This window comes from Cricetulus griseus (assembly GCF_003668045.3).
Source record: "Cricetulus griseus strain 17A/GY chromosome 1 unlocalized genomic scaffold, alternate assembly CriGri-PICRH-1.0 chr1_1, whole genome shotgun sequence".
Taxonomy (NCBI): domain Eukaryota; kingdom Metazoa; phylum Chordata; class Mammalia; order Rodentia; family Cricetidae; genus Cricetulus; species Cricetulus griseus.
In genome coordinates this window covers 207,302,890-207,330,495 of record NW_023276807.1, presented here as the reverse complement: position 1 = coordinate 207,330,495, position 27,606 = coordinate 207,302,890, and the positions used below count along the sequence as shown (strand labels likewise).

Sequence of the window (27,606 nt, the reverse complement as noted above, 5' to 3'; positions counted from 1 at the left end):
GTTGTGCCAATTTAACAGTGAGTGAATATACATTTCCTTATCATTATCTTAAAAAGATAATTGTAAAAAGAAATGGACAGGAATAAGCTAAATGTTCTGTTTTTTGGTTTTTTGTTTGTTTTGCTTTACTATCTAGGAACTAGCTCTGTAGACCAGGCTGGCCTTGAACTACCTGCTGCTGCCACCCAGTAGGTCTAATGTTCTGGGGGGTATTATTTATTTGTGTAACTATGTAACTGCTGGCCTGGAACTTATAGAGACCCTTCTGTCTCTGCCTCCCAAGTTCTTTAATCAAAGTGTGTATCACCACACCCAACAAGCTGAATGGTCTTGATAGAAACTTCAAGGTGTGGAGATATAAGAGCCTAAAGGGAGTTTACTTCTTCATTTTTAGTTTTAAGACAGAAATGTGGTTTGTTTTTTTTTTTTTACTGTGTATCCATTTACAAAGTTCCTTATATTGTCCTCTTATTATTTTAATGGAAATGGATATTGAGATGATACCTTAGAACTTTTCATTGAAATCACCAACTTTGCTTATTTTTTGTTTATATATTCCATCACAGGAGTTCCATCTTCTTCCTCTGAAGACTTGGCTGTCTTACTCCATGAAGGTCAGGACAATCTGACATGCACTTGTTTCTTGTCTCTTCACTTGAAGAATAGTTTTCATCCATTGTGTACATTATTTTCTTAATAGGGAAGGGGAGGGGAGAACGAGTTCCCCCCCTCCCCTTCCCTCCCCAGACCTTCAACAAATACCCTTCATTACTTTACCAAGATGGCAGACCCCATCATGGATCTGTTTGATGACCCAAATTTATTTGGCCTGGACTCTCTGACTGATGACAGCTTTAATCAGGTCACTCAAGACCCTATTGAAGAAGCACTTGGACTGCCAAGTTCTCTGGACTCCTTGGATCAGATGAATCAAGATGGTGGAAGTGGTGATGTGGGAAATCCATCAGCAAGTGACCTGGTTCCCCCACCAGAGGAAACAGCTCCCCCTGAACTTCCCAAAGAATCCGCAGCTCCAGCTCCAGAATCTTTAACCTTGCATGATTATACCACTCAGCCCGCCAGCCAGGAGCAGCCAGCCCAACCTGTCTTGCAGACATCAACGCCATCATCAGGACTTTTGCAGGTCTCCAAGAGCCAAGAGATCCTGAGCCAAGGGAATCCTTTCATGGGTGTCTCTGCCACAGCTGTCTCTCCTAGTAATACCGGAGGGCAATCATCTCAGACAGCCCCTAAGATTGTCATCCTTAAAGCCCCACCTAACTCATCAGTCACCGGCACCCATGTGGCACAAATTCAGGCCCAAGGTATCACCAGTACAGCTCAGCCCCTAGTGGCTGGCACAGCCAATGGTGGAAAAGTCACTTTTACCAAAGTGCTAACTGGCACACCCCTTCGACCAGGTGTTTCCATTGTCTCTGGTAATACAGTGTTGGCCACCAAGGTCCCTGGGAACCAGGCTGCTGTTCAGCGAATTGTCCAGCCGAGCCGACCAGTAAAGCAGCTAGTCCTCCAGCCAGTTAAGGGTTCAGCTCCTGCTGGAAATCCTGGGGCTACAGGGCCCCCACTGAAGCCTGCAGTTACACTGACGTCTACACCTGCCCAGGTGACTTGAGTGAAAGGGGGAGATGAATTGTGGTTTCATAGAGGATTTAGGGACAATGAGGGCGGAGGGAGAGAGAGCAAAGGGATACAAGAACTGCTTACAGGAGAGTGTTTACATCTGTCTTGCAGATTGTGGGCTTTTTTTTGGAATAAAGTCGCTCTAATTGGGGCTGGTCCCAAACTCATGGCAGTCTTCCTGCTTTGGTCTCCAAGTGTTGGGATTGCAGGCACTTACCACCATGCCTGTCTTTTTTGGGGGGTGGGGAGTGGGGAGGTGTGTTCTTTTGAGACAAGGTTTCTCTGTGTAGCCCTGACTGTCTTGGAACTCACCCTGTAGATCAGGCTGGCCTCAAACTCAGAGATCTGCCTGCCTCTGCCTCTTAAGTGCTGGGATTGAAGACGTGTACTATCACAGCCCTGCTGTCTTTGCTTTTCACCAGTGAGCTTTGACAGCCACTTCCTTAATTGTTTTGGTGGGAGTAGTTAATGTTAATGTGCCTCTCAGCTCTTATCCCATGCAGCAATGTACTACCTGATGCTGAATACAATGGGCAGTCTCTGTCCTTACAGAGCTTAGTCTGCAGGGAGATGTGGACATTAAACAAAAATTCACAGTAGATATATGCTGTAAGTTGTCATTGAATATAAAAGTTGTTCTGGAAACATATTTGCAAGACTTTTTAAGTGCTCTGCCTTTTATCTATCTATTTATTGAGGCAGATTCTTGCTGTATAGCTCAGGCTGGCCTGTAATTCTATATAGCCAAGGGAGGCTGGCCTCATTTTTGAGATCAACTTTCCTTCACATCCTTACTGCTGGGATTAGAGGTGTGTGCTGTCACACTAGTTGAGGGTGTTTGTTTGTTTGTTTGTTTATTTTTGAGAGGTTCTCACTATGTGGTAGTCTAAGCTATCCTCAAACTTGGGACTCCTCCATCTGAGCCTCCTGATGCTGGGATTACCTGTGCCACTACACCTTTCCTCCTGTTGTCACTAATACTTCTATCCCTTACTACTCTGTGTCATACAAAGAGAGAGAGCTCTGCATAAAGCACCAGAAGAGTTGGGAACAGTTGTAGCCATTAAGGCTAATGGAACTAATGTGGAGGCATGTTTCATTTTACTCTAAGAATTTTTGTGCTAATTTCCAAACATTAAATGACTGCCTTAGAAGATACCTATTAGAAGTTGTGTGAGTGTGTATGTGTGTGAGTGTGTGAGAGTGTGTGTGAGAGTGTCTGTGTGAGTGTGTGTGTGTGTGTGTGTATGTATGTCTGTATCTATGATATCCTTGATACCCACTGGGCAGAGGTGTTACAGAAAAGATGCTGTAGAGACATGTTGGAGGGTAAACAAAAATGGATTCTTTTCTGACACTCAGTTTTATGAGTCCCACATGAAGAAAGCTGGTGTAAATATTTCTGTATATAATGTTCTTTAATATCCCTCTTCTGTGATTTCCTTTTTCCATTGTAGGGTGAATCGAAACGCATCACCTTGGTCCTCCAACAGCCACAGTCCGGAGGTCCCCAAGGACATCGGCATGTTGTGTTAGGGAGTCTACCAGGCAAGATAGTGTTACAGGGCAACCAGCTGGCAGCCTTGACTCAAGCCAAGAATGCCCAGGGGCAGCCTGCCAAAGTAGTAACTATTCAGCTCCAGGTGCAGCAGCCACAGCAGAAAATTCAGATTGTACCACAGCCTCCTTCATCACAGCCGCAACCACAACCACCACCCTCAGCCCAGCCATTGACACTTTCCTCTGTACAGCAGGCTCAGATAATGGGACCAGGACAAAACCCAGGACAAAGACTTTCGGTACCACTCAAGATGGTGCTGCAGCCACAGGTGAGTGACTTGAAAGGGGAAAGAAGTAAACATCCCCTGAGTCTCTTGTCACTGCCTTCAGTAGCCGTTGTTGCTAACTCTGAGAAATTCTAATTTATGTTTTGGAACTGATGTACACATTTTTGTATTACCCATAGAAACCTTGTTTTGATTCAGTCATACAGAGATTAAGAATAATTGTTGAGTTTGAGTCAATGATTTTTATAATATTTGTCTTTAAACTGTATTCTTTTCCTTATTATAGTATTGTGGGTGGAGGAAAAACGGGTCTGGACTGTATTGCCTAGCAAGATTGTTTCCACACACACCCAAAAGGAGCCAGGCATGGTAGCATTTGCCTTTAATCCCAGCACTCCGGGGAGTTGGGAGCAGGTGTATATCTGTGAGTTTGAGGCCTGAGTTTGGGTCCCAAGCACCCATGTGAAAAACCAAACATACCAACATGCCTGTGATCCCAGCACCAAAGGAGATAGGAGGGTCCCTAGGGTTTTGTTGCCAGCCAAATCAGTGAGAGACCCTGTCTTAAGTATGGTGACTTACACCTTTAATCCTAGCAGCTATGAGACAGGCAGGTGGATCTCTGAGAGTTTAACTCCATCCTGGTTTACATATTGAACACCAGACCAGATAGAACTACATAGTGAGAACATATCTTTCTCTTTTTTTTTTTTTTTTTAAAAAAAAAGGAAAGCCATTAAAAGAGACACAAAAAATTGTCCTTTGGTTACCTATGTTCATGTGCACACTCCAAACATGTACGTACATGCATAGTACACACAAAATAAATACTTTAAGAAGGAGATGACTCTCTTGATAAGAATACTTGCTGTATAAGCCTGAGGACCTGAGTTCAGATGCCTAGCATCTACATTAAAAAGGTAGGTGTGGCCAATGCGTAGCCTTGTAACTCCAGTCCTAAAGGGGACAAAAGAGGATCTTTGGGACTTGTTGGTCACTAGCTTAGCTCCAGCTTTAGTGAATCATGGGGATTAGAGCAATTGAAAACATCCACCATCATCCTGGCTTGCACCACATACACACCAGTTTTATTATTATTTTGATGAAATTGTGTCTCATTTGAAGAATAAAGAAATAGTTAATGAGTTCAGTTCCCAGAACCTACTGGTAACTGCCTATAACTCCAGCTCCAGTGCCTCTGGCCTCTGAGGACACCTGTATCCATGTGCATGTGTACACACACACACACACACACACACACACACACACACACACACACACACACACACACACACACACACACACACACACACACACACACACACACACACACACACACACACACACACACACCACACACACACACACACACACACACACACACACACACACACACACACCAGGGTCATAGAGGTAGCCCAAGGGAATGAGTCAAACTTTTTAATGTTTAGGACAAAGGTCAGTATTGGTTGTGTAGGTTGTAATTTTTCTAAAATAGTGACTATAAAAGCATGGCAAAAGAACATGTAAAGTTTGAGCCGGGTGGTAGTGGCCCAATCCTTTACTTGTAACACTCAGGAGGCTGAGGCAGGCAGATCTCTGTGAGTTTGAGTCTAGCATGATCTACAGAGTGAGTTCCGGGGCAGCCAGGGCTACAAAGATAAACCCTGTCTCAAAGATAAAACCAGCCAAACAAACAAACAAACAAAAAAACAAAAAAGAATAGGTAAAGTTTAATTTTCTACAATTCTTTTCTCATCAGAAACGAGTCTTAACCCTAAGCCTGATTTGTTTGTTTGTTTGTTTGTTTGTTTGTTTTGAGACAGGGTTTCTCTGTGTAGCTTTGGAGCCTACTCACTCTGTAGACTAGGCTGGCCTCAAACTCACAGAGATCTGCCTGTTTCTGCCTCCCAAGTACTGGCATTAAGGGTGTGCACCACCACTGCCCAGCATGAGCCTGATTTTTTTAAGGCATTAGTAAGTACCTAGTTTGTGTTTTGTTTGTATGAGTGGGTGTGTGGGTGTGTGTGTGTGTGTGTGTGTGTGTGTGTGTGTGTGTGTGTGTGTTTTAAGACAGGGTCTCTGGCCTGGAATTTAACTATGTAGGCCAGGTTGACCTTGAACTACTGGGCAATCAATTTTATTTCCTCTGCCTCCCAAGTGCTAGAATTGTAGGCATATGCCCCCATATCTGGCTGAGAACACCTAGTTTTTTGTTTTTGTTTTGTTTTGTTTTTAGGCCATTTAAATTGCAAATGTTTTGAAATTGCAGTATGTTTGTTTCTCCAGGCTGGCTCTTCTCAGGGAGCCTCTTCTGGGCTCTCTGTGGTTAAAGTTCTAAGTGCCAGTGAAGTGGCAGCCCTGTCAACACCAGCAAGCTGTGCTCCTCATCCTGGGGGAAAGACTGGCATGGAGGAGAACCGCAGGCTGGAACACCAGAAAAAGCAAGAGAAAGCAAATCGGATTGTAGCAGAGGCAATTGCTAGGGCCCGGGCCCGGGGTGAGCAAAACATACCTCGAGTCCTGAATGAGGATGAACTGCCTAGCGTCCGGCCAGAGGAAGAAGGTGAAAAGAAACGCAGGAAGAAGGGCAGTGGAGAAAGGCTGAAGGAGGAAAAGCCGAAGAAAAGCAAAACATCTGGTGCCTCTAAAACGAAGGGCAAGAGTAAGCTAAAGTGAGTGCTCCTTGCTACCCTGATGGGATGATAGAGGCAGCACACTCCTTTTGAAAATACATTGGGAGGAGCTGTGTGTATAATAGCTGCTACCCACTGGACTTGTCACAGAAGATAAGACCTTTTGTTTCTCTATCCTAGTGCTTATATGTTTAGCAGAAATGTTTAAATGGGTGTATTTTCAAAAGGACAGATGAATCGTTGTTCAGACAGTTATGACTTTGCACATTCCTGACCTTTTCATCACTGTTGTGTAGAAGAGATTTCTCAATACCCCTACCATCGACTCATAAGATTGCTCCTGGCCACAGACAGCTTCCCTACCTTTAAACCTCAGTCACTGTCGATCTTAGATCTTGTTGAGGGAATGTGGCTTGCTATGGTTCTTGTTGCAATCTTGTGCCCTTTTTCTGTTATTTCTTCTAGCTGCTTTATTTATTAGTTTCTACTCTCTGTTCTTCAAGATGTGTAGATGTATAGGTTTTTTCACCTTATGAAAAAGCAGGTTTTTGGGGGCTGGAGAGATGGTTCAACAGTGAAGAGTGCTTGTTGCCCTTGCAGATGACCACGGTTCAGTTCCTAAGCACCACATGGCAGCTTATAACCATCTGTAATTCCAGATCAGGGGATCTGACACCCTCTTGTGAGTGCTGCAGGCACCAGGCATGACCAGGCATGCAAGTGGTACATCTACATATATGTAGACAAAATACTCTTCCACATAGAATCAGTGCATCTTAAAAATAAAAAAGGGAGTAAGTTTCATTTATTTGGTCCTCAGCAAAGTGTCTTTCAGGATAGGGTCACCCTTATAGGCCCGAGTGTCATCTTTTTCAGGCACTGTTCTGGGCGGTGTTTGTACTGTAGACAGGAGTGCCAAACATTTTTCTGTCTGGAAGTTTAGTATATGATAGTTTGTATTATACTCATACAGTATCCTTCCCTTTTTAGCACTATCACTCCTGTAGTGGGTAAGAAGAGAAAACGTAACACGTCTTCTGACAACTCTGATGTGGAAGTCATGCCTGCACAGTCGCCTCGGGAGGATGAAGAGAGCAGCATCCAGGTAAAGGGACCTTTGAGGCAACAAGTTAGGCAGGACTAGGAGTTAAAGAGGATTCTGGGAAATGTTACAGCTTCCCCTACAGACCTTAAATACAAAATAAAACAAAACAAAACTCAGCAGAGCATAAACACTCTGGCTCTGAACATCTGAAGTAAAAATAGTCCCTGTAGTTCAGGTGAGCTTAGAGATCGTTATGTTGCCTAGCCAAGCCTTGTCACTGGTGATTCATTCCCCTGCCACTTGGACTTCCCAGATTCTGAGATTATTTTAGGTATGCATCATCAACACATCCATCTTATAGTCTAAACCTTTTTTGTGTGTATGTGCTTATGTGAATCTGTGTACACACACCATATGCATACAGTACCCACAGTGGCCAGAAAGGGCCTCAGATATCTTCCTTGGAGTGAGGATAATAAGGTCAGCCTGGGCAATTCTGTTTTGTTCAAAACAAAAAACAGGGCTGGCTTAGTGGCAGAGCATGAAATTTTTTTGCCTCATTTGTAATATTCTGGCACAAAAAATTTTGGACTTTGGGGCTGGAAGGAAATTTTTGGCTCAGGCGTTAGTAGCACACACTGCTCTTGAAGGGGACCTGGGCCTAGTTCCCAGCACCCATGTAGTGGCTCACAACTGTCTATAACTCCAGTTCCAAGGAATCTGCCTTAGCCTCCTGAGTGACTACAGGTCTGAACTACCAGGCCTTGCTGTGTATTTGCAAATATTCTAAAATTGAAAAACTCCAAAATCTGGATTGCTTTTAGTCCTAAATATTTTATGTAAGTTATAGTCTGCCTGTAGGAAAAAAAAAAAAAAGAAAATGCTGAATTGCAGTTAAACAAGCCAGAACTAGAAATATACCCCAAAAGAGGCTGTACCTAGTCCGTATATTCTAAATTCTATCTTTTTAGGCAGACAACCTATTAGTGGCATTCAGATAAAGGGACCTTAAAGAACTTAGTAAAAATGTAAACATTCTGGTTCTGAACATTTGAAATAAAAATAGTCAATATTAAAATGTCCAATTTCCCCAAATTTCTGTTTCAAGAACTGAGCAAACCATGTAAGCTCATGATGTAATATAGATGGCTATGATGGCTAACACTTTTCCTCTCTTTTAGACCTGATCAGCTATCCCTTTGTTTTTCTATGCTTGAGGTTTTCTGACAAGAATCTAAGGTAGTTAGCCACAGAATTTGGGTTGTTTTCTTTCCACCTTTGAAGATGAGAGACAGAGATGGAAAGCCCGACCAAAAGAACCCCAGCCCCATTTGCTGCTTTATAATGCTGACTGTAGCTACAGTTGTAACCACAGAAAGAACTAAAATTTGCTGACTGAAACTGATAGCATTGTCAGGCAGTATTGGCGCATGCCTTTAATCCCAGCACTAGGAAGGCAGGCAGATCGCTGTGAGTTCAAGGCCAACCTAGTCTACAAATCAAGTTCCAGGACATCGAGGGATATACAGAGAAACCCTGTCTTGAAAACAAAACAACAAAGCAAAGCAAATCCCACTTTATTATTTTGTGTATGTGGGTGTTTTACTTGCATGTATGTGTGTGCATCAAGTCCATGCCTAGTGCCTGTGGAGATCAGAAAAGGAATCAGATCCCCTGTGATTAGAGTTACGGAGTGAGCCACCATGTGGGTGCTGGGTCAACTACTCAACCATCTATCTAGCCCCTTTCTATTTTTTTATATTTAATTTATTTTTAGTTTGTGAGTATTACGTGCATATGCTCATGTGTGTTTTGAGACTACAAGGGATGTTCAAAGTCCTTCTTTACCACTGTCTGCCTTATTCCTTTGAGACAGTCTCTCACTGAACCTGGAGCCAGACTGGCAACCAGCAAACCGTCTGCCATACCCAGCTTTTTATGTGAATGCTGGGACTTGGGTTCAGGTCTTCATGCTTCACGAGCAGCAAGTACTCCTGCCACTGAGCCTCCATTGCAGCCCATACCTCCCTTCCCTTCCTTTCCTTTTTTTCCTTTGTTCTTCCTTTCTGGGCTTTGGAATAGGGTTCCACATTTCCCAGATTGGTCTTCAGCTGTCTATGTAGCACAGACTGAGTGTGAACAGCTGCTGCCTCTGCCTTCACTTCCCAAGTGGTGGGCGTGAACCACCCTCCTGGCTGGTTTTTCTTAATACTAGGTTCACAGGCTTGTGCCATCATACCCAGCCCTCTATTTGAGACTTTTGTTTTGCTTTTTAGACAGAGTCTTGCTTTATTGCCCATGGTGGCCTCAAATTTGTGATGCTTCTGCTTTAGCATCCCAAGTGCTAAGATTACCAAGTAACCTGTTGGTCTCCAAGGTCACCAGCCATGCACTTGGTATATATTCATACATACAGGCAAATAGACACTCATTCACACAAAAGAAAAACCTTTAAAATTTTTTTGCTATTTCATGTGTGTTGGTGTTTGCATGTATGTCTATACACCATGTGTGTACATGTCTGTGGAAGCCAAAAGAGCTATTGAATTCCCTAGGACTGGAGTTATAGATGGTTGTAAGCTTCCATGTGCATGCTGGAAATTGAACCCACGTGCTCTAGAAGGGCAACCAGTAACCACTGAGCCATCTCTCCAGCCCATAAAATAAAATCTTTAAAAAATTCAGAAGTCATAAATGGAAATATTAGCATTTGATAAATGAAAATTATATATGCGATGATAAAAATATTTCAGAAATAAGCTTAGTTTCTTTTAGGTGGTCTCACACTACTTCTATTTATTAACATTATCACTGTGAGCAACTTACTTAACCTATTGGTGCCCAATTTCTTCACTTGTAAAATGAAGATACTATTACACACTTAGCAGAGTTGTTGAGGATTAAATGTAAATATTCATAAAATAGTGCTAAGATCATAATGATCATAATGAACGCACATGGCCAGGCGTTGGTGGTGCACACCTTTAATCCCAGCACTGGGAGGGGGGGTGGCGCAGAGGCAGGCAGATATCTGTGAGTTCGAGACCAGCCTGGTCTACAGGTTCCAGGACAGCCTCCAAAGCTACAGAGAAACCCTGCCTCAAAAAAAAAAACCCCAAAAAAAACCAGATAGCCAGGTTAGTGGCCCATACAGTATTAATAATGGACATAGTACACTAAATACATATAGTATATAATACATTTACATATATATTGTATCAATTATATGGCTCTTAGCAACATAATCAATAGGCTGTCCATACCAACTTAATTTTTGCTCAAAAAAGATACATAGATGTTATCAGGCATATACCACCTCTCTCTTCCATATGGCTGTTTACATAGTTTTAGCTTTAGGACTGCCTGGGCTACAGAGAGAGACCCTGTCTCAACTAATAAAAACAGGAAGATGTAATGAAAGCACTGTCCCTATTTGTTAAACAAACAAGATTAAATAATACATTGAATGATCAAAACCCTTTGTGTGTGTGTGTGTATGAAATTCTTCCAAGAATTTTGTTTTTTGTTGTTTTTCAAGACAGGGTTTCTCTGGGTAGTCCTGTCTTGGAACTCTGTAGTAGACCAGGCTGGCCTCGTATTCAGAGACCAGCTTGCTTCTGCCTCCCGAGCGCTGGGATTAGTGAGCCACCACTGCCTAACAAGAATTTTTTTAAATATATGTTAAGATGAAAAACAAGCTGAGGGCAAATTTTTATAATATAAGCGGTGAGTAAAATTTTGGAGGTGGTATATTAGTTTGCTAAAACTATTGTATCAAAATACCACAAATTAGGTGGCTCAACATTTTGTTGTGGTTTTGGTTTTTTGTATGACTTTGAAATTGGGTTTTGATCCTAGGGCCCTCTGCATGCTAGGCAAGGACTCTACCCCTGAGGTATGTCCCCAGCCCTTTCCTTTATTTTTGGAACAGTCTTGCTATGTTGGCAAGCCTGATCTCAAATTTGATTTTCCCACCCACTCTCCTGAGTAGCTAAGATTACAGTGTGTACTACCATACCTAGATAAATGTTTATTTTCTGGTAGTCTGAGAGCATAGAACCAAGAACTAAGATCTTGCTATTTTGATATTTCCTGAGACTTGTTTCCTTGAATTATAGCTGGGCACCTTCTCGTTGGGCCCTCACATGGTCTTCCCTGTAAGCCTGGTGTGTTTGTGTCCAAATTTCATGTTCATGTATTTGGAGGATTGGAAAGATGCTCTGTATCCCACTGATTGGACATACTGAGTGCTGGGATTATAGGTATGAGCCTCACTCTGGTCATAATTCCTTTTCTACAAGAACACAAGGCCAAGTGTGATGCCATATGTCTATAAGACTTGAATTCAGGGGACAGTCTGGGTAACATATTAAGAAAAGTCATCGATTAATTAAGATGTGTGAATCATGATTATTGTATTTTTATCTTTTGGAACTGTGGTGCTTTTTGTTTGTTTGTTTGTTTAATATTTAGCCCTTAACCTTTTTTGTTGTTGTTGTTGCTAAAAATTTTAGAGTTAGGATGTGGCTCTATTGGTAGAGTGCTTTCTTCTTGTTCACAAGGCCCTGAGTGCCGACCTCTGCATGATGGCAGTCACCTGTAATCCCAGCACTTGGGAGGAAAAGACAGGAGTATCAAGGCCATTCTCATGTACATAGTAAATTTGAGGCTAGTCTGGGATACATGACACATTGTCTCAAAAAGAAAATTACACATGTACACACGCACATAATTGAGACTTGGACCTGGTTAGAGAACTCTGTGTCTCTAGCTTCTAGAGAGGTTAAGGCAAGTGATCACTTGAAACCAAGAATCCGAGGCCATGTTTTAAATACACATACACACATCTACATATATAGAGATCTGAGAAAAAGTTTAGGAGTGCTAAATTTTGTTTCAAGCCAAATGAGATAGTCCACAGCACTTGGGAGACGGAGGTAGAATGATTGCTGTGAGTTCAAGGATAACCTGGGATACTGAGTGAGATCCTATAACAAGCAAAAACACAAGGGACTGGCTCTCCGTAAATTGCTTGCCCCAGAGCATTAGAACCTGAGTACAGGTTACCCAAACTAGTATAAAAGACTATGTAGGGCACTTAAGTGTTGGGGGAAGGAGTTGGAGCAGACAGGCCTCTAAAGCTCACTGTCCTAGCCAAATCATTAACTTCCTGTTCATTATGAAACGCTGTAAAGAATAAAGGTGGTGGGGGTGCATACCGGTGCATACTGGTGCATTCTGGCACTTGGAGGTGGATAAGTCATCTCTACATTCAAGGTTGCCAGAGCTACATAGTGAAACTGTGTTTCAATAAATGAATAAAGTGGAGGGCTGTTGAAGAAGAAAGATACCCAGTTGTCCAATGTGTACTATACAAGCTCCCCCCCCCCAAAAAACCCAAATGAACAAAATGTCCCATTCCAGACACTAGACCCCTAGTTCTTCTCCCCAAGACCTAGTTTTGTTTGTTTATTTGGATGAGGGTGCAGGGGTGCACTCACACCCAGAAATATTGTTTGTTTTTATGGCATGCTACTGCCACTTAATACTCGTATTCCATACCTACTTCCTGTGGTGTTTTTTTATTATCATGAAAAATTTCAAATATACTCAAAGGTAGAGATTATTTAATGAAGTCCCATGTTTCCATTCCCCTACTTCAGTATTTACAAGAGATGGCCATTGCCCCTTTTTTCAAAGGAAATCCAAGTAATCTTTCTTTTCTTTTTTAAACTTTTTTTTTTTTTTATTAAAAAAAATTCTATTGTAAGCCAGATGTGGTGGCACATGTCTTTAATCCCAGCACCTGGGAGGCAGTGGTACAGGCAGGCAGATTTGTGTGAGCTCAAGGCCAGCTTGATCTACATAGTTAGTTCTAGTCCAGCCATACACAAAGAGACCATGTCTCAAAACAAATAAATTAATAGTGAGATCCTGTCTCTTAATTAATAAACATGGAAAAAGCAAATAATACAAAAGGTAAAAAGTAGGGAGTGTCTATAATCCTTTCCTAGGAACCAGATTTTCCTTAGGAATATAGAATAAAATATGGGCTGATTCAGTCAGTTTTCAGTTCATGATAACATACTGTCATGTGTTCCTGGTATGTTTCAAAAAAATGGGGTTTATTTTGGTTCATGGGTTTTGGTTTTCTTATTGTTTGTTTTTTTTCCCCCCTGAGACAGGGTTTCTCTGTGTAATTCTGGTGGTCCTGTAACTCACTCTGTAGACCAGGCTGGCCTGGAACTCAGAGAGCTGCCTCCCCAGTTCTGGGTTTAAGGGCATGTGCCACCACCACCACCCAGCCATTCATGCTTCCTTAGGCCAAGTGGATAGGCTTCATGTGGTAGCTTTTGTTGACCAAGTACCTAGCTAATAGAGTACATAAAAGGACACAGAGAGTCATATGTGTATGTTAAATCTGTGGTGTGGTCACTGTAGTCCAATATGGCTTTCAGCTCACCAGGTAGTTTGCCTCAAGACTTTGAACCTCTTACAAGCCTTCTGAGTTATAAGATTATAGGTGAAAACAGCTGCATCTGGCTTTTTTTTTTTTTTTTTGGTCCAAGGGGTTAGATCTAGGATCTCATTTCGATGGTTTGAGATTGTCAGTTGCCAAGTAGTGGTGGCACTTTTGCCTTTAATTCCAGCACTGGGGAGGCAGAAGATGGTGGATCTCTGTGAATTCAAGGCCAGCCTAGTCTACAGGACAGCCAAAGATACAGAGAAACCTTATCTCAAGAACACACACACACACACACACACACACACACACACACACCCAACAACAACAAAAATTGTCAGTGATAAATGTATCAATTGTTACTTTTTTCCTTGAGTATTATTTGATTTAAATATAGGCATAATTTGTGTATTCATTCTCCTGTTGATGGACATTTGAATTGTATAATTTGTGACTGTTAATGAGCAAGAGTCAAATGAAAAATCTTAGTACAAAGATTTTCATGTCTTCCGACTAAATCCTTAGAGATTAAATTAATAGGTTACAGGGTAAGCATATATCACTGGCTAAAATCTGTGTTACAAATGGTGTGCCGTTTTACACTCTTACTCATGATCTGTTGTTGTACATCTTAAACTCTGGTATCTTCCATTTGTCTCATCTGTTTAATAATTCTGTTATATTTTATTTTAAGGCTATGCATAATTTGTTTGACTAGTACTCTGTCTATGGTCATTGTTTTTGGTATTTCATTGCAGTTAACGCTATAGAGATTTGTATACATGTGCAAATATATAAAACAGCATTTTGAAATGTATTTGCTGTCAAAGCAAAGTTTCCTCCACTGAGATCATGCCTGTTGGTACCCCCAACCAAGTATATCTGAGTTCCTGATTTTTCTTTTTCCTTCTGTTTTGGATGTCAGAGTCAGGGTCTTGAGCATGTTAGACAAATATTTCTACTCAGGTATTTTCCTAGCCTATGTTTAACGTATTTTCCTCAAATGTTCTGAAATTTTGCCAGTCTGTTAGGAGAGGAGGAAAAAAGAAAAAAACAAACAAAAAGAAAGAAAGAAAGAAAGAAAGAAAGAAAGAAAGAAAGAAAGAAAGAAAGAAAAACTCAGTATAGGGATTGAAGAGATGGCTGGGCAGGTAACTCTTAACTCCAGGTCCAGGAGGTCAGAATACATAGGAAACGATTATTTTGTCAAAACATCAAAGGCCAATGGGAATTGATTCATGGGGTAAAAGAGTTTGCTATGCAGACCTGACTACCTGAGCTTGATTCCTGAACCCATGGTGGAAAGAGAAATGACCCCCAAAAAGTTGTTCTTTGGCATGTGAACTTAGACACACAACACACACACACACACACACACACACACACACACACTCACTCACACACTCACACTCACACACACACACACACACACACACACACACACACTACAACAATATTAAGTTTTGTTTTGGTTTGTTTTTTCATGAGAATTTTGGAATAAATGTACATCTATTAGCATCGGCAAATGGTTTTAAAAGTTTTATTTTGAAAGATGCCATGGATTTGCCAGACAGTGGTGGCGCAAGCCTTTAGTCCCAGCACTCAGGAGGCAGAGGCAGGTGGATCTCTGTGAGTTTGAAACCGGCCTGATCTACAAGACAGCCTCCAAAGCCACAGAGAAACCCTATCTCGAACCACCCCCCCCCCCATGGCATAGATTTAATGCCAGTACATGGGACAGGGTTAAGATGTTTAAGAGTTCAAGGCCAGCCTGGAACACAGATACATAAGTCACTGCCTCAAAAACAGTTCTCACTTTGATCGTTCTAAGCAATTAACTGTATTTCCTTTACAGAAGAGGCGTTCAAACCGCCAAGTTAAACGAAAAAAATATACAGAGGACCTAGATATAAAGATAACAGATGATGAAGAAGAGGAGGAGGTCGATGTAACTGGTCCAATAAAACCCGAGCCCATCCTTCCAGAACCAGTGCAGGAACCTGATGGAGAGACTCTGCCTTCCATGCAGTTCTTTGTGGTAAGCTAACATTAACCATTTGAGAGTTTGGTCTTGCGTGATCTCTCTCTCTCTCTCTCTCTCTCTCTCTCTCTCTCTCTGTGGGGATGTGTGGGGGTGTGGGGTGTGGGGGTGTGCACGTGTTTGCTGTTGTTGTTTTCAGATAGGGTCTTATTCTGCAGGCCAGGCAGCAATCCTTTTGCCTCTGCCTCAGCCTCTAGAGGGCAGCGGTTACTGGTGTGAACCGCCACACCCAGTGTTTGTTCTTTCAACCATTAGTTGACTGACAACATCTTTTGCTACAGGAGAATCCCAGTGAAGAAGATGCTGCTATTGTGGACAAAGTGCTTTCCATGCGAGTTGTGAAGAAAGAGGTGAGGCCTCTTTGCCTTAAATGCATTCATAAAGAATCATTTATTTTTCCGATGATGGGGATTCTCTACTACTGACCTGTATCCCTAGTCCACAAGTTTTATTTAATGAGCACCTTTGAATGGCAGAATATATTGCTAGGCTGTAGTTTTAGTAGATGGTATATGAAAGCTAGCTAGAAAACAAGTCTGTCCTACCATCTCTTCTTTCACCTTTTTTTTTTTTTCCCAGTGGATAGATAAAAGATTACTTTCTTGAGCCCTCAGACATCTAGTGCTAGATTAGTTCCTTGATCAACGAAATATTTAGGAAACATTAGGATGAAGTTTTGCCACATGTGGATGAACTTAAAAAATCTGTCTTTGATAAACAAATGATTATAATTTCTGTATTTCTTCTCAGCTTCCTTCGGGACAATATACTGAGGCCGAGGAATTCTTTGTCAAGTATAAGAACTAGTAAGTTCTGCTGCTCCCCCTAAATCTACAGACTGGGGAAGGGCCTCCTGTGGAGACTACTGCTCAGAAGATTTCAGGAATTGAAATGACTGGTTTTTTTGTAGGAAAGTGGGGTGAGAGCAGTTTCTGATAAAATCCCTTGTAGTCTTCTCTGCCTTAGTTAAGGCCTTATTACTCTAAACTATAATTTATGAACCAACACAATTAACATTACTGGGATTCTGGTATGAACTGTGTGTGTCTTCATATACCCCAGAGCAGGTGGTTTGTGTGCACATTCAAGTTTTAGGAACACTGTGACCTAAGCTGTCTCCTGTTGAAGCACACATTTGTCCATCCTATTGCTGGCTAGTCCCCAGACCACCAGAGCTGGAGTGCCAGGTTCCCATTCTCACGGTGTGTCTGGCTCTTTCCACCTACTGTAGCTCCTATCTGCACTGTGAATGGGCAACTATCTCCCAGCTGGAAAAGGATAAGAGGATCCATCAGAAGTTAAAGCGCTTCAAAACCAAAATGGCTCAGATGAGACACTTCTTCCATGAGGTAATTAGGAATCAACACTGACTATTATTCCTTTTTAATCTTTTCCTTTTGGGGGTGGGGTGGGGACAGCAGGATCTTCCCTTCCTGTCTTTACCTCTCAAGTGCTGGTATTACAGAGCTTACCATCACATGGCCTTCCCTTTCTTTCCTAGCACCAATTAGTTAGCAGGCTATCACCCTCTGCAAAAGATATGCTTGGCTTGTATGTATGAGTGTAGAGTTTTAATTTTGATCGTTTCATTGGTGCTATTCTTTTGTTTTCCTGGACTTAGTCATGGTCTCTTGGATAGCTATAAAGTTCAGTACTGTGGGTTGTGATAAGTCAGTATGGGTGGAGGATTTTCAGGAAGATGATAAAGTAGCCTGATCCATGCTCAGTTCTCTTCTCCCCAGTACTGATCTTTAACTATCAACTGTCTCTTTTGGTTTTTTGAGACAGGGTTTCTCTGTGTAGCTTTGGCTGTCCTGGAACTGGCTCCGTAGGCCAGGAACCTGCCTCTGCCTTCCAAATGTTGGGATTAAAAGTGTGTGTCACCACTGCCCAGCATCAACTGTCTCTTTAGATAAAAACAACTATTTCACTAATGGAAAACTGGGTTGTTTTGTTTTGTTTTGTTTTTGAGACAGTCTCAAGTGGTGCCCAGACTGACTCACTGTGTAACTATGATCCTCTGTCCTCTGGTGTTGCCTTTACCTCTGAGTGCTAAGATCATAGGCATTGTACCACCACACATACTTTATATGTCCCGGGATGCAACCCATGGCTTTCTTCATGTTGAACAAGCACTCTACCAACTAAACTTCATCTCCAGTCTGAGAAAGCTTAAAAATCAAATATCTAATCTAGTATCGGTAGAAATAATAATAAAGGCACTTTGATTTCTTATATCTAGGGTTCCTAACAATTAAACATTGACGCTTCATAAGCAAAAAAAAATGTGTCCATTATATTTAACAGTTTAGGAGTTATTCATGACCTTGACTTTTAATTGTATTGAGCAAGCAGAAGGGAGAGTGAAAAGAGATGAACAAATGGAGGTGGCATCTGTGTGAAACACTTGGGAAAGCTTAATGAAGCAGAGCAGAAAAACAGTTTCAGAGTGATAGAGAGTCAAGAAGAGGTATTTGTTTGCTTTATGAAATATAATAGATCAAGTTTATATCTTTTGGTGACTGGTTCAACAGACAGAATGCTCAGAAGACCAGAAAGAATCCAGAACATGTAGAGAGACAGTAGCCTGTTTGGGAGAAGGGCTTCTGTGTCTGGTAACAGGTGAAGAAATAGATTCATAGAATTTGTTCCCCTTGTTTGCTTTTCAAGACAGGGTTTCTTTGTGTTAGTCTTGGCTATTCTAGAACTAGCTCTGTAGACCAGGCTGGCCTCGAACACACAGAGCCACCTGCCTCTGTCTCCTGAGTAAGATTTATAGATTTTAATGCTATGAAAATACATAATTCCCATTAATTTATTTTTTATTCCTGTAAAAGTGAAATAGAAAGGTATAGGTAGGTTTATTGGACAGTGATTTTCCTGCCTTATTGTTTGGTTTCATAACTCACCTAGGATGAAGAACCCTTCAATCCAGACTACGTAGAAGTGGATAGGATATTGGACGAGTCTCACAGTGTTGACAAGGATAATGGTGAGGTGAGTTGGGCATGGAGAAACATGAAAGGCCTTCTGCAGATTTCTGCTGGTTTGCTTGCCAATCCTTTATTTTTCAGATGTGGCGGAAAAATCCCTTGGACTGAAAAGGTATTTCTGAATTTCTTTTGTGGGATTCTTAGAAATATAGTGGGAAGGCAAAGGAGTAGAAGAGCTAAAGATACCTGTGCCAGGCATCTTAGAGCTCCATTTGCAAGTATGGAAGAGCTACTCACCTTGGTCTCTCTCTCCCTTTCCTTCAGACTATGTGGGAGACCCTGCACACTAATCCCTAAATCAAGGAGTATAAATACATTAGTTTAGGTTTCTGGCTTTCTGTAATTCCCGAACTCATCATTAGTTCAGTACTTTTCATTTGTCATTTTGGGTCCCTGCCCACAGTCCCCATTATGTCAGTTTAGGCTAAAGCAACAAGTTGCTTATTTTCAAATTGGTTTTCTGGGAATTTTTCTTTCATGAACCAGTTTGGGAATCACTGTACTAATACTTTTACAGATTAGGGAACATATTCTGTTTATACTCAAACACTTTAAGTTTTACTGATTTCCTGTTTGATTCTCCAAAGAGTCACACTAGATCTAAGCCAAAAAATGAACTTGCCCTTGTCTCAATTACATATAGACAACAAGCTGCCTTTTCTTCAGAAATGCTTCACTTTCTTTTTGCTTCAAGCCATTGCTGGATTAGCTTCACAAAGTTTTTGTGGCCTGTGATAGTAACCAAGAGAGAATAGATTTCTGTTCAGGCATCAGGGGTAAGCTAGGCTTACTCTAGCTATGAGATTCATTCCCACATGTCTCTGCAACAGGATCTGTGAGTCAGAATCTTTCTTCTGTAACATTGCAAAGTTTACCGTATTTTCTCAGACTTCACAGTAACTCAGAAAGGACCTTAGATACCGAGGGCCTATTAATATTTTAATGTTTAAACAGTCTACTAAGTGTAAAATATATAATATGTGTTTTCCTCTTGGGTTGAGAATGCATGGTGCTATGTGCTTGTTTCTGGGAGTGACTGGAGAATAGGAAGTTGACTACCCTTAAGTTCTCATCATTTTCAGGATGTCAGGCTCTTTTCCCCTGGCAATCTTATGCTTCTTGTCACCATACTTAGCCTTCCAAAAGTAACTGACCTTATGTTTGAACCCTTTGAAATGTGCAACTGGTGTGGTGCTAAAATGTTCTGGCTTTTTGATATTGTAGTTAATGTTCCCAATATTTGACAGTAATATTCTTTGTATCCATTTCCCCCTCTCTAAAGTAGGTTTGATTTTCATCTATTTTTTATTAGCTAACAATGGAAATAAGTATATTACTTAGAAAAATAAGTTAATATGCTAGAAATGCATGACTTGTATGAAAGGTTTTAGATAAGGAATGATTCAAAGACACTATAGTAAAGAAAGAACCATTGGATCATTTCTAGGGATTCCTTGATCTGTGACTATGAAGGCACTTTTAAACTTAATGGTAGCTGTTTCAAGGAATAATCTGTGAATTTATTTCCCATGAGTGCACTAAACCTAATATATATATATTTTTAATTTTGTTTTGTTTGTTGAGATAGGGTTTCTTTGTGTATCCTTGCCTATCCAACACCTACCTCTGTAGACCTAGCTGGCCTCGAACTCAGAAAGATCCTGTGTGCTGAGATAAAGGGCATGGGCCACCATGCCTGACTATGCCTAATCTTTCTAATTGTACTTCCTTTATATAAGTCTATAATGGAAATGCTATCATGGTGAATGATCACCTTTTTAATTTTATTCTTGTGGTGCCTGGGATCAAACCCAGGGCCATCAGCATATTGGGGCCAGGACTCCACCCCAGCAGTGACTATCATAAATTACAAAAATAGGAGTGGTATTGCCTGGCCACTCCTGTAATGGTTACCTATAGAACAGGACTATAGTTGGAGCTTCAGCATTTCTTCCTTGAGCTTGTGGTTGGTGGATTCAGCCTGGCGTTTTCAGCACCTATGAAGCTAATACTTTGAAATCCGGTATTAGAGTCATGTCCTCACCCTTTAATCACTGCTGCTTTGGCTTTCTTCTCTCCTAGCCTGTCATTTACTACCTGGTGAAGTGGTGCTCTCTGCCCTATGAGGACAGTACATGGGAGCTAAAAGAGGACGTTGATGAGGGCAAGATTCGGGAATTTAAGCGGATCCAGTCAAGGCACCCAGAACTCAAAAGGGTGGTAGGTACATTTAGATGTAGACAGTAAATGCAGTAGTGTAAATGACTATTATATCAAGGCTTTATTTTTCCCCCTACTAGCAGTGGTTTTGTTAGTTTAGCTTTCTGCTGTGGATATTCTCTAACACATAAAGAAGGATTGACTAAATAATATAAAATACCCATCACTAAGGCAAAAATTACTAATACATGTATCTTATTTTAAATCAAATTACACATTCCTTCATTTCATTTGTAACTATTTCACCATTTGTCTAAAAGGTAAATATTATCTTTCTTAATCAAGTACTAGTCATGTATACTTTTCTCTGTCTTCGACTTTTTGTTTTGTTTTGTTTTTTTCAAGACATGGTTTCTGTGTAGCCCTGGCTGTCCTGGAACTCACTCTGTAGACCAGGCTGGCCTCAAACTCACAGGGATGCTCCTGCCTCTGCGCCCAAGTGCTGAGACTAAAGCTGTGCACTACCACTTACTGGCTACTAAGAAAAGATTCTTGTTTTTGTTTTTTTGTTTTGTTTTTTTTTTCTTAGTCACAGTTCCCCCTCCCTCCCCCCTCCTCCTACTTCCCCCCCAGCTACCATCCACTCCTCAAAAAGGGTAAGGAAGGCCTCCAAGAAAAGATTCTCAAAGGCTTAGAAACCCTGGGTCCCTCTTGCCTCAGCCCCTGAGGGCTAGAGTAACGGACACGCAGCGTTACACCAAATTTTCTTGAAGGATGTCAGTCTAAATTTCTCTCTTTCTTATTTCTTTGTTTAAATATTTATTTTTATGTATATGAGTGTTTTGTCTGCACACCAGAAGAGGGCATTGACTCTCAAGATTCTATGGTTCTATACAGTTTTGAGCCTGCCTCCATGTGGATGCTAAAATTGAACTCAGTACCTCTGGAGGAGTGGCCAGTGTTCTTTACTCTTAAGTTATCTCTCCAACCCTCTAAACTTTCTCTTTTTTAAGATTTATTTATTTATTATGTAGTGTTCTGTCTGCAGGTGTCCCTGCAGGCCAGAAGAGGGCACCAGATCTCATTACAGATGGTTCTGAGCTACCATGTGGTTGCTGGGAATTGAATTCAGGACCTCTGGAAGAGCAGCCACTGCTCTTAACCTCTGAGCCATATCTCCAGCCCTCTAAATTTCTTTAAAGTAGTTTCCTAGCATCTTCCTAAAGTACCCTTTGAGCAGTCTTTCTTTTTTCTTTCTCTTAAAAATAACAAGCATTCATAAATTTAAAATTATACTCCAAGCAATGTTTTTCATTTGATTAAACCACTAAAATTAGTAATTTTATTAGTGTCATTCTACCACTAATTTAAATTTTTTTACTTTTTAGAATCGCCCACAGGCAAGTGCCTGGAAGAAATTGGAGCTCTCACATGAATATAAAAACAGAAACCAATTACGGGAATATCAGTTAGAGGGGGTCAACTGGCTCCTCTTTAATTGGTATAACAGGTAAAGAAAAGTGAGCTTATAACACGTAAGCTTAGTCTGGGAGTTATCTTTATACATAATTTTTTTCCTAGGTAGATTCTTTTTATTAAGATGATAAATTTTTGGCATGTTCTTCTCCCCTACCCCTACCCCAAAATCTACAGGCAGAACTGTATCCTGGCCGATGAAATGGGATTAGGGAAAACTATTCAGTCCATTGCCTTCTTGCAGGAGGTATATAATGTAGGCATCCATGGTCCATTTTTGGTCATTGCTCCATTGTCCACCATTACTAACTGGGAGCGAGAATTCAATACATGGACAGAGATGAACACTATTGTGTACCATGGCAGCCTGGCCAGCCGGCAGATGATTCAGCAATATGAAATGTACTGTAAAGATTCACGGGTGAGTTATATGTCTTGGAAATGCTATGCTTTGTAAAAGTAGGCCAAAGTACCTAGTGTTTCAGGGGCTCCTTATGAATTAAAAATGTTCATTGAGGTTCTCTGTGATTTAAGGTCTTCTTTTATGTAATAATGTGATTTGACTTAGCTGTTTCTACCCAGTAGACACTGAGAGTCACTGACTGTTCTGATTTAACATATGAATACATCATTTTGATGGGTTGGTTTGTTTCTTTTTTGTTTTGTTTTGTTTATTGAGACAGGGTTTCTCTGTGTAGCTTTGGAGCCTATCCTGGCACTCACTCTGGAGACCAGGCTGGCCTCAAACTCACAGAGATCTGCCTGCCTCTGCCTCCCGAGTGCTGGGATTAAAGGCATGCGCCACAACTCCTGGCAGGTTGGTTTGTTTCTTTGAGTCATTCTTTTGGTGCAGCCTAGCCTGCCTTTAGCTCTCCAAATACCGAGATGATAGTTATGTACCACCATAGCCACCTGATATATGTACTCTAAATAGAATTTTCATAGCACTGATGAGTTTTAAAATATTTCTCAGAGTGATAAGCATACATGTGGTAATAAACTTAAGTGTGCATTTGTCCTTTTTTAAATGACTGACATTTTAATAGAAGATGCTTTTTCCTAAGGGGAAAAATTTGAATTGCCCATTTTGTATTAATAGCAGATTTATTAATTATTGACTGCTCTCTGTTTTATGATTTTTATCTCTAAACTAAATTTTCCCATATTATAGTTCTTAATTTTGTTGAAGTTATTTTATTGTTGTCAGACTTTAGACAGGGTCCAGTATAAACATATTCTGTATTGGCTATTGCCATTTCTATTCTTCTCTGTCTCAGTATTTTTTGGGATAAGGGTTCAAACTTTGTGCTCCTATCTTCTTTGCTTCTTAAGTCAACTATGATACAGTAGCTACCTGGCTTGGCTTCCACTTTTTTTTTCCTGTAGTATGCTTTAGCATTGTCCAACATTTTGTGGGTCTCATTATTAACCAAAAATGATCTAAGACAGATTTACATCAGCTAAGCATACAACGGTCAGAAATGTCCAAGCCCACTCAGTGAGGTAGGCCTGTTATTTTCCCAAGAAACTGAATCTGTTGAGAAAAGTCTGTATCAAGTTCAAGTTCAGTGGTTTGGCACTGACTATTTGAAATATGAATAGTGCCAGAAGTTGGTGGTAGTGCAGTTGTGCTTTATATTAAACTAACTTAAATATAGCAAGGAAATTCAGAACTCTGCGGGTGGGCATGTGTTTATGAGGCGTCTCTTCTGACTGCACCAATTTCATGATTAGGGTCGCCTCATCCCAGGTGCATATAAGTTTGATGCCTTGATCACCACTTTTGAGATGATTTTGTCAGACTGTCCTGAGCTTCGTGAAATTGAATGGCGTTGTGTCATCATCGATGAAGCCCATCGGCTGAAGAACCGTAATTGCAAGCTGCTTGATAGTCTCAAGCACATGGACCTGGTGAGTTCTCCAAAGTGACTTACAGACACAAGCATCTGAAATATAATCTAATTTTCCTGTGAAATGAAAAAAATTGCCTTAACAGAGAAATAGAATGAAAACCTGTATTGAGGGGCCTGTGAAAGTCATGTAAGGTTCTAAGTTTTAGATCTGGAAATTACTTGTAACTGAGCTCTTCTTAATCATGAGGGACATGGGACAGCACCTTAGTCACCTATCCCAAAGATTAATATTTGAAAAAACAACTGTATTTTTCATAATTCTCTAATGGAGCCACTTGGGCCACATTTAGCTGGTATGTTCTTCTGGTGCTCACGAATGTTGCTGCAGCTGACCCTAGTTAGTCACTAGAACCTTTGTCGATCTTACATGTGGCCTCTCTCCTTGCAATGGGCCAGATTGGGTGGGGTTCTGGTCAAAGTGAACTCAGGACAGTATTGAAAAAGGTCAGATGGAGCTCTGAGGCTCACTGTGTGACTCCATCCAGTGCATTCCCTTTGTCAGAGCCAGTTACAGGGATGCCTGGATTCCAGGGCTGAGACTTACTGGGAGACCAGATTTAGTCTACCTCAAAAACATTCCACAGAGTGGCAAATTAGGATTTCTGTGGGTAGTTATGTGGAGAGACATGAATTTGGAAACAGTGTAATTGGAGTTCCTAGTACTTTATTTGGTCAGTGTCAGTAGTTACTTAGTTTCAGTATGTTAGATAAGGGCGTCTCCTAGATGATTTTTGTTACTGAGTGAGCAAGTAAAAGAAAAGTTAGGGCCGTAATCTGGTCCATTATTGTCTTTGTGTAGATAAACTAACTATACACTTGATGGGGTTTCTGCAAATCCTGTCTTCTCACTTACAGGAGCATAAAGTGTTGCTCACGGGAACACCACTGCAAAATACTGTGGAGGAACTATTCAGCCTGCTTCATTTCTTGGAACCTTCGCAGTTCCCCTCAGAATCAGAGTTCCTTAAGGATTTTGGGGACCTCAAGACAGAGGAACAGGTAAGAAAACTGTCTGGTGAGGAATTAACTCAGGACCTGAGGTCTTGCTGAAATTTTGCCCACATCACCTGTAGCATTGTCTACAGTCTTTACTTTCCTTTTCTTTTTTTGGTTTTCGAGACAGGGTTTCTCTGTGGCTTTGGGGGCTGTCCTGGAACTAGCTCTATAGACCATGCTGGTCTTGAACTCACAGAGATCTCCCTGCCTCTGCCTCCTGAGCGCCGGGATTAAAGGTGTGCGCTACCACCACCCAGCAAGAACTGATTTTCTATGTTCCATATAATCTTATTTGTTTTTCTCTTTTAATGTAATGCAATGCTTTTGGTTTCTTTATCTCTTTATGATAAATGTAATGTTATTTGTTTCTTTTTTCCCTTTATGATACAATGTAATGTTAGTGGTTTCTTTTTCTCTTGATAATGAACCACAGGTTCAAAAGCTACAGGCCATTCTCAAGCCAATGATGCTGAGAAGACTCAAAGAGGATGTGGAAAAAAATTTGGCTCCCAAACAGGAAACTATTATTGAAGTAGAGCTTACCAACATCCAGAAGAAGTACTACCGAGCTATTTTAGAAAAGAATTTCTCCTTCCTTTCCAAAGGAGCTGGTCATACTAACATGCCTAATCTACTGAACACAATGATGGAGTTACGCAAGTGCTGCAACCACCCGTACCTCATCAATGGTAAGGATAGTAAAGCCGTAGAAAGAACAATGCATTGACTGAACCAACATAATTGAGTTATGTTGTCTTGGGAAAAGATTCTCCTTTTAAAAATAAGATTCTTGAGTATACTCTGTTTCCCTATATTTATGAATATTTTTATGTTTTAGTTGTTGTATGTGAGTGTCTATGGTGGAGGTCGGGGCTTGAGTGCCACTCATACATGATGGAGGCCAGAAGACAACATTGTAGCGTCTGTTCTCTCCTCCCACCTTCATGTGGGTTATAGCGGGCCAGACTCCAGTTGCCAGGGTTGCCTGGCAAGCAGCTTTATCTATTGAGCAATCTTGCTGACCACTCTGATTATTTTTATTTCCTTGGTTTTACATAATCTCCCAAATTAAATAGGATTTTTATGTAGAATTTCATGATTAGTAACTCAGGTTATTCTGCAATCTGGATAAATGTTCTTACTGGTACTTGGTAATGATTTTTTTCAGGGGGAGGTGGCTATATGCTAATAATAGTAGATTTGTTCCATTTCAGTCCTTGTCCATGTTATTTACATGTTTTGTTTGTTTCTTAATTCAGTTTATTCAGAAAAATCCTGTCTTAATTAGCATACTTTATATAGCAGAATAGATTAGTTTGGGTATTTTGTTGCTGAACTTTTTGTGAGAAATACCTGTAACTTACATGCCCTGGGGAGTTGAAACAGGAGGATTGTGGGGTGTGTCAAATGCCAGCCTTGCTCTAGGTAGTGTGCAGTATGAGACCCGCTGACAATAGAATATGACAGAGAACGGTAGAGCAGAACACCTCACATTCTGTTGGCCTCCAAGTGCACTTGGACATACTCCTGAACACAAATGTGTGTGTGTGTGTGTGTGTGTGTGTGTGTGCAGGGAGGGAGGGAGGGAGGGTCCAGGATCATACTGTTTTTACTTTGCTTACTTAACTCAAGCCGTTATGTTCAATAAGATTTTATATGTTTTCACTTATTCATAACATCATTTTTGACTATTTTATTTGTAGGTGCAGAAGAAAAAATCCTGATGGAATTTCGGGAAGCTTGCCATATTATACCTCAAGATTTCCACCTACAGGCCATGGTTCGGTCAGCTGGCAAATTGGTTCTTATTGACAAGTTACTTCCAAAGCTTAAAGCTGGTGGCCATAAAGTTCTCATCTTTTCCCAGATGGTACGCTGTTTAGATATCCTTGAGGATTATCTAATCCAGAGGAGGTAAGATGAGTCATTCTAAAATGTCGTGTGGTTATCATGTCTTCAAAAAGTTTCAAGGATAATTGTGTAGCTCAGTGGTAGAATGTTTGCTTGGCACATGCAAGACCTTGCTTTCTTCTACTTAGCCACATTTCCCCTTTGTGATATCCATCTCTCCTTACCAGGTACTTATACGAACGCATTGATGGACGAGTTAGAGGCAACCTTCGACAAGCTGCTATCGACCGCTTTAGCAAGCCTGACTCAGACCGCTTTGTCTTCTTGCTGTGCACCCGTGCTGGTGGACTTGGTATTAATCTTACAGCTGCTGATACCTGTATTATCTTTGATTCAGACTGGAATCCACAGAACGATCTGCAGGTAAAGGAAATTCTTTTTCTTAAAAACTACCTACCTAATCCAAGAGGTTGTTAGTAAATCACAGTCTCTTAGAAAGACCCCTCTTTCAAAGAAGAGGGAAATTGTTTACTTAGAGGTGGCAGCTACGTCAGGAATCCGCTAACTTTCTGTAAAAAAAACTAATGCTAAATGTAGGCTTTGG

The 27,606-nt window shown here is 41.0% G+C and overlaps 1 protein-coding gene across 4 annotated transcripts in view; it reads left to right on the top strand.

Annotated features, from left to right (window-relative positions):
- Chd8 (chromodomain helicase DNA binding protein 8) overlaps window positions 1-27,606 on the top strand; it is a 67,379-nt gene that overhangs the window by 21,722 nt on the left and 18,051 nt on the right. For all 4 annotated transcript variants that reach the window (XM_027386663.2, XM_027386664.2, XM_027386660.2 and 1 more), the window contains exons 2-18: window positions 567-1,624; window positions 3,099-3,470; window positions 5,718-6,103; window positions 7,055-7,169; window positions 15,428-15,610; window positions 15,895-15,963; window positions 16,364-16,419; window positions 16,845-16,962; window positions 18,527-18,610; window positions 20,689-20,826; window positions 22,155-22,276; window positions 22,420-22,663; window positions 23,977-24,153; window positions 25,011-25,154; window positions 25,585-25,840; window positions 26,855-27,065; window positions 27,230-27,425. In XM_027386663.2, coding sequence (XP_027242464.1) covers window positions 782-1,624; window positions 3,099-3,470; window positions 5,718-6,103; window positions 7,055-7,169; window positions 15,428-15,610; window positions 15,895-15,963; window positions 16,364-16,419; window positions 16,845-16,962; window positions 18,527-18,610; window positions 20,689-20,826; window positions 22,155-22,276; window positions 22,420-22,663; window positions 23,977-24,153; window positions 25,011-25,154; window positions 25,585-25,840; window positions 26,855-27,065; window positions 27,230-27,425 — 3,714 coding nt within the window. In that variant the 5' untranslated portion in view covers window positions 567-781. The remainder of the gene's footprint in view (window positions 1-566; window positions 1,625-3,098; window positions 3,471-5,717; window positions 6,104-7,054; window positions 7,170-15,427; window positions 15,611-15,894; window positions 15,964-16,363; window positions 16,420-16,844; window positions 16,963-18,526; window positions 18,611-20,688; window positions 20,827-22,154; window positions 22,277-22,419; window positions 22,664-23,976; window positions 24,154-25,010; window positions 25,155-25,584; window positions 25,841-26,854; window positions 27,066-27,229; window positions 27,426-27,606) is intronic.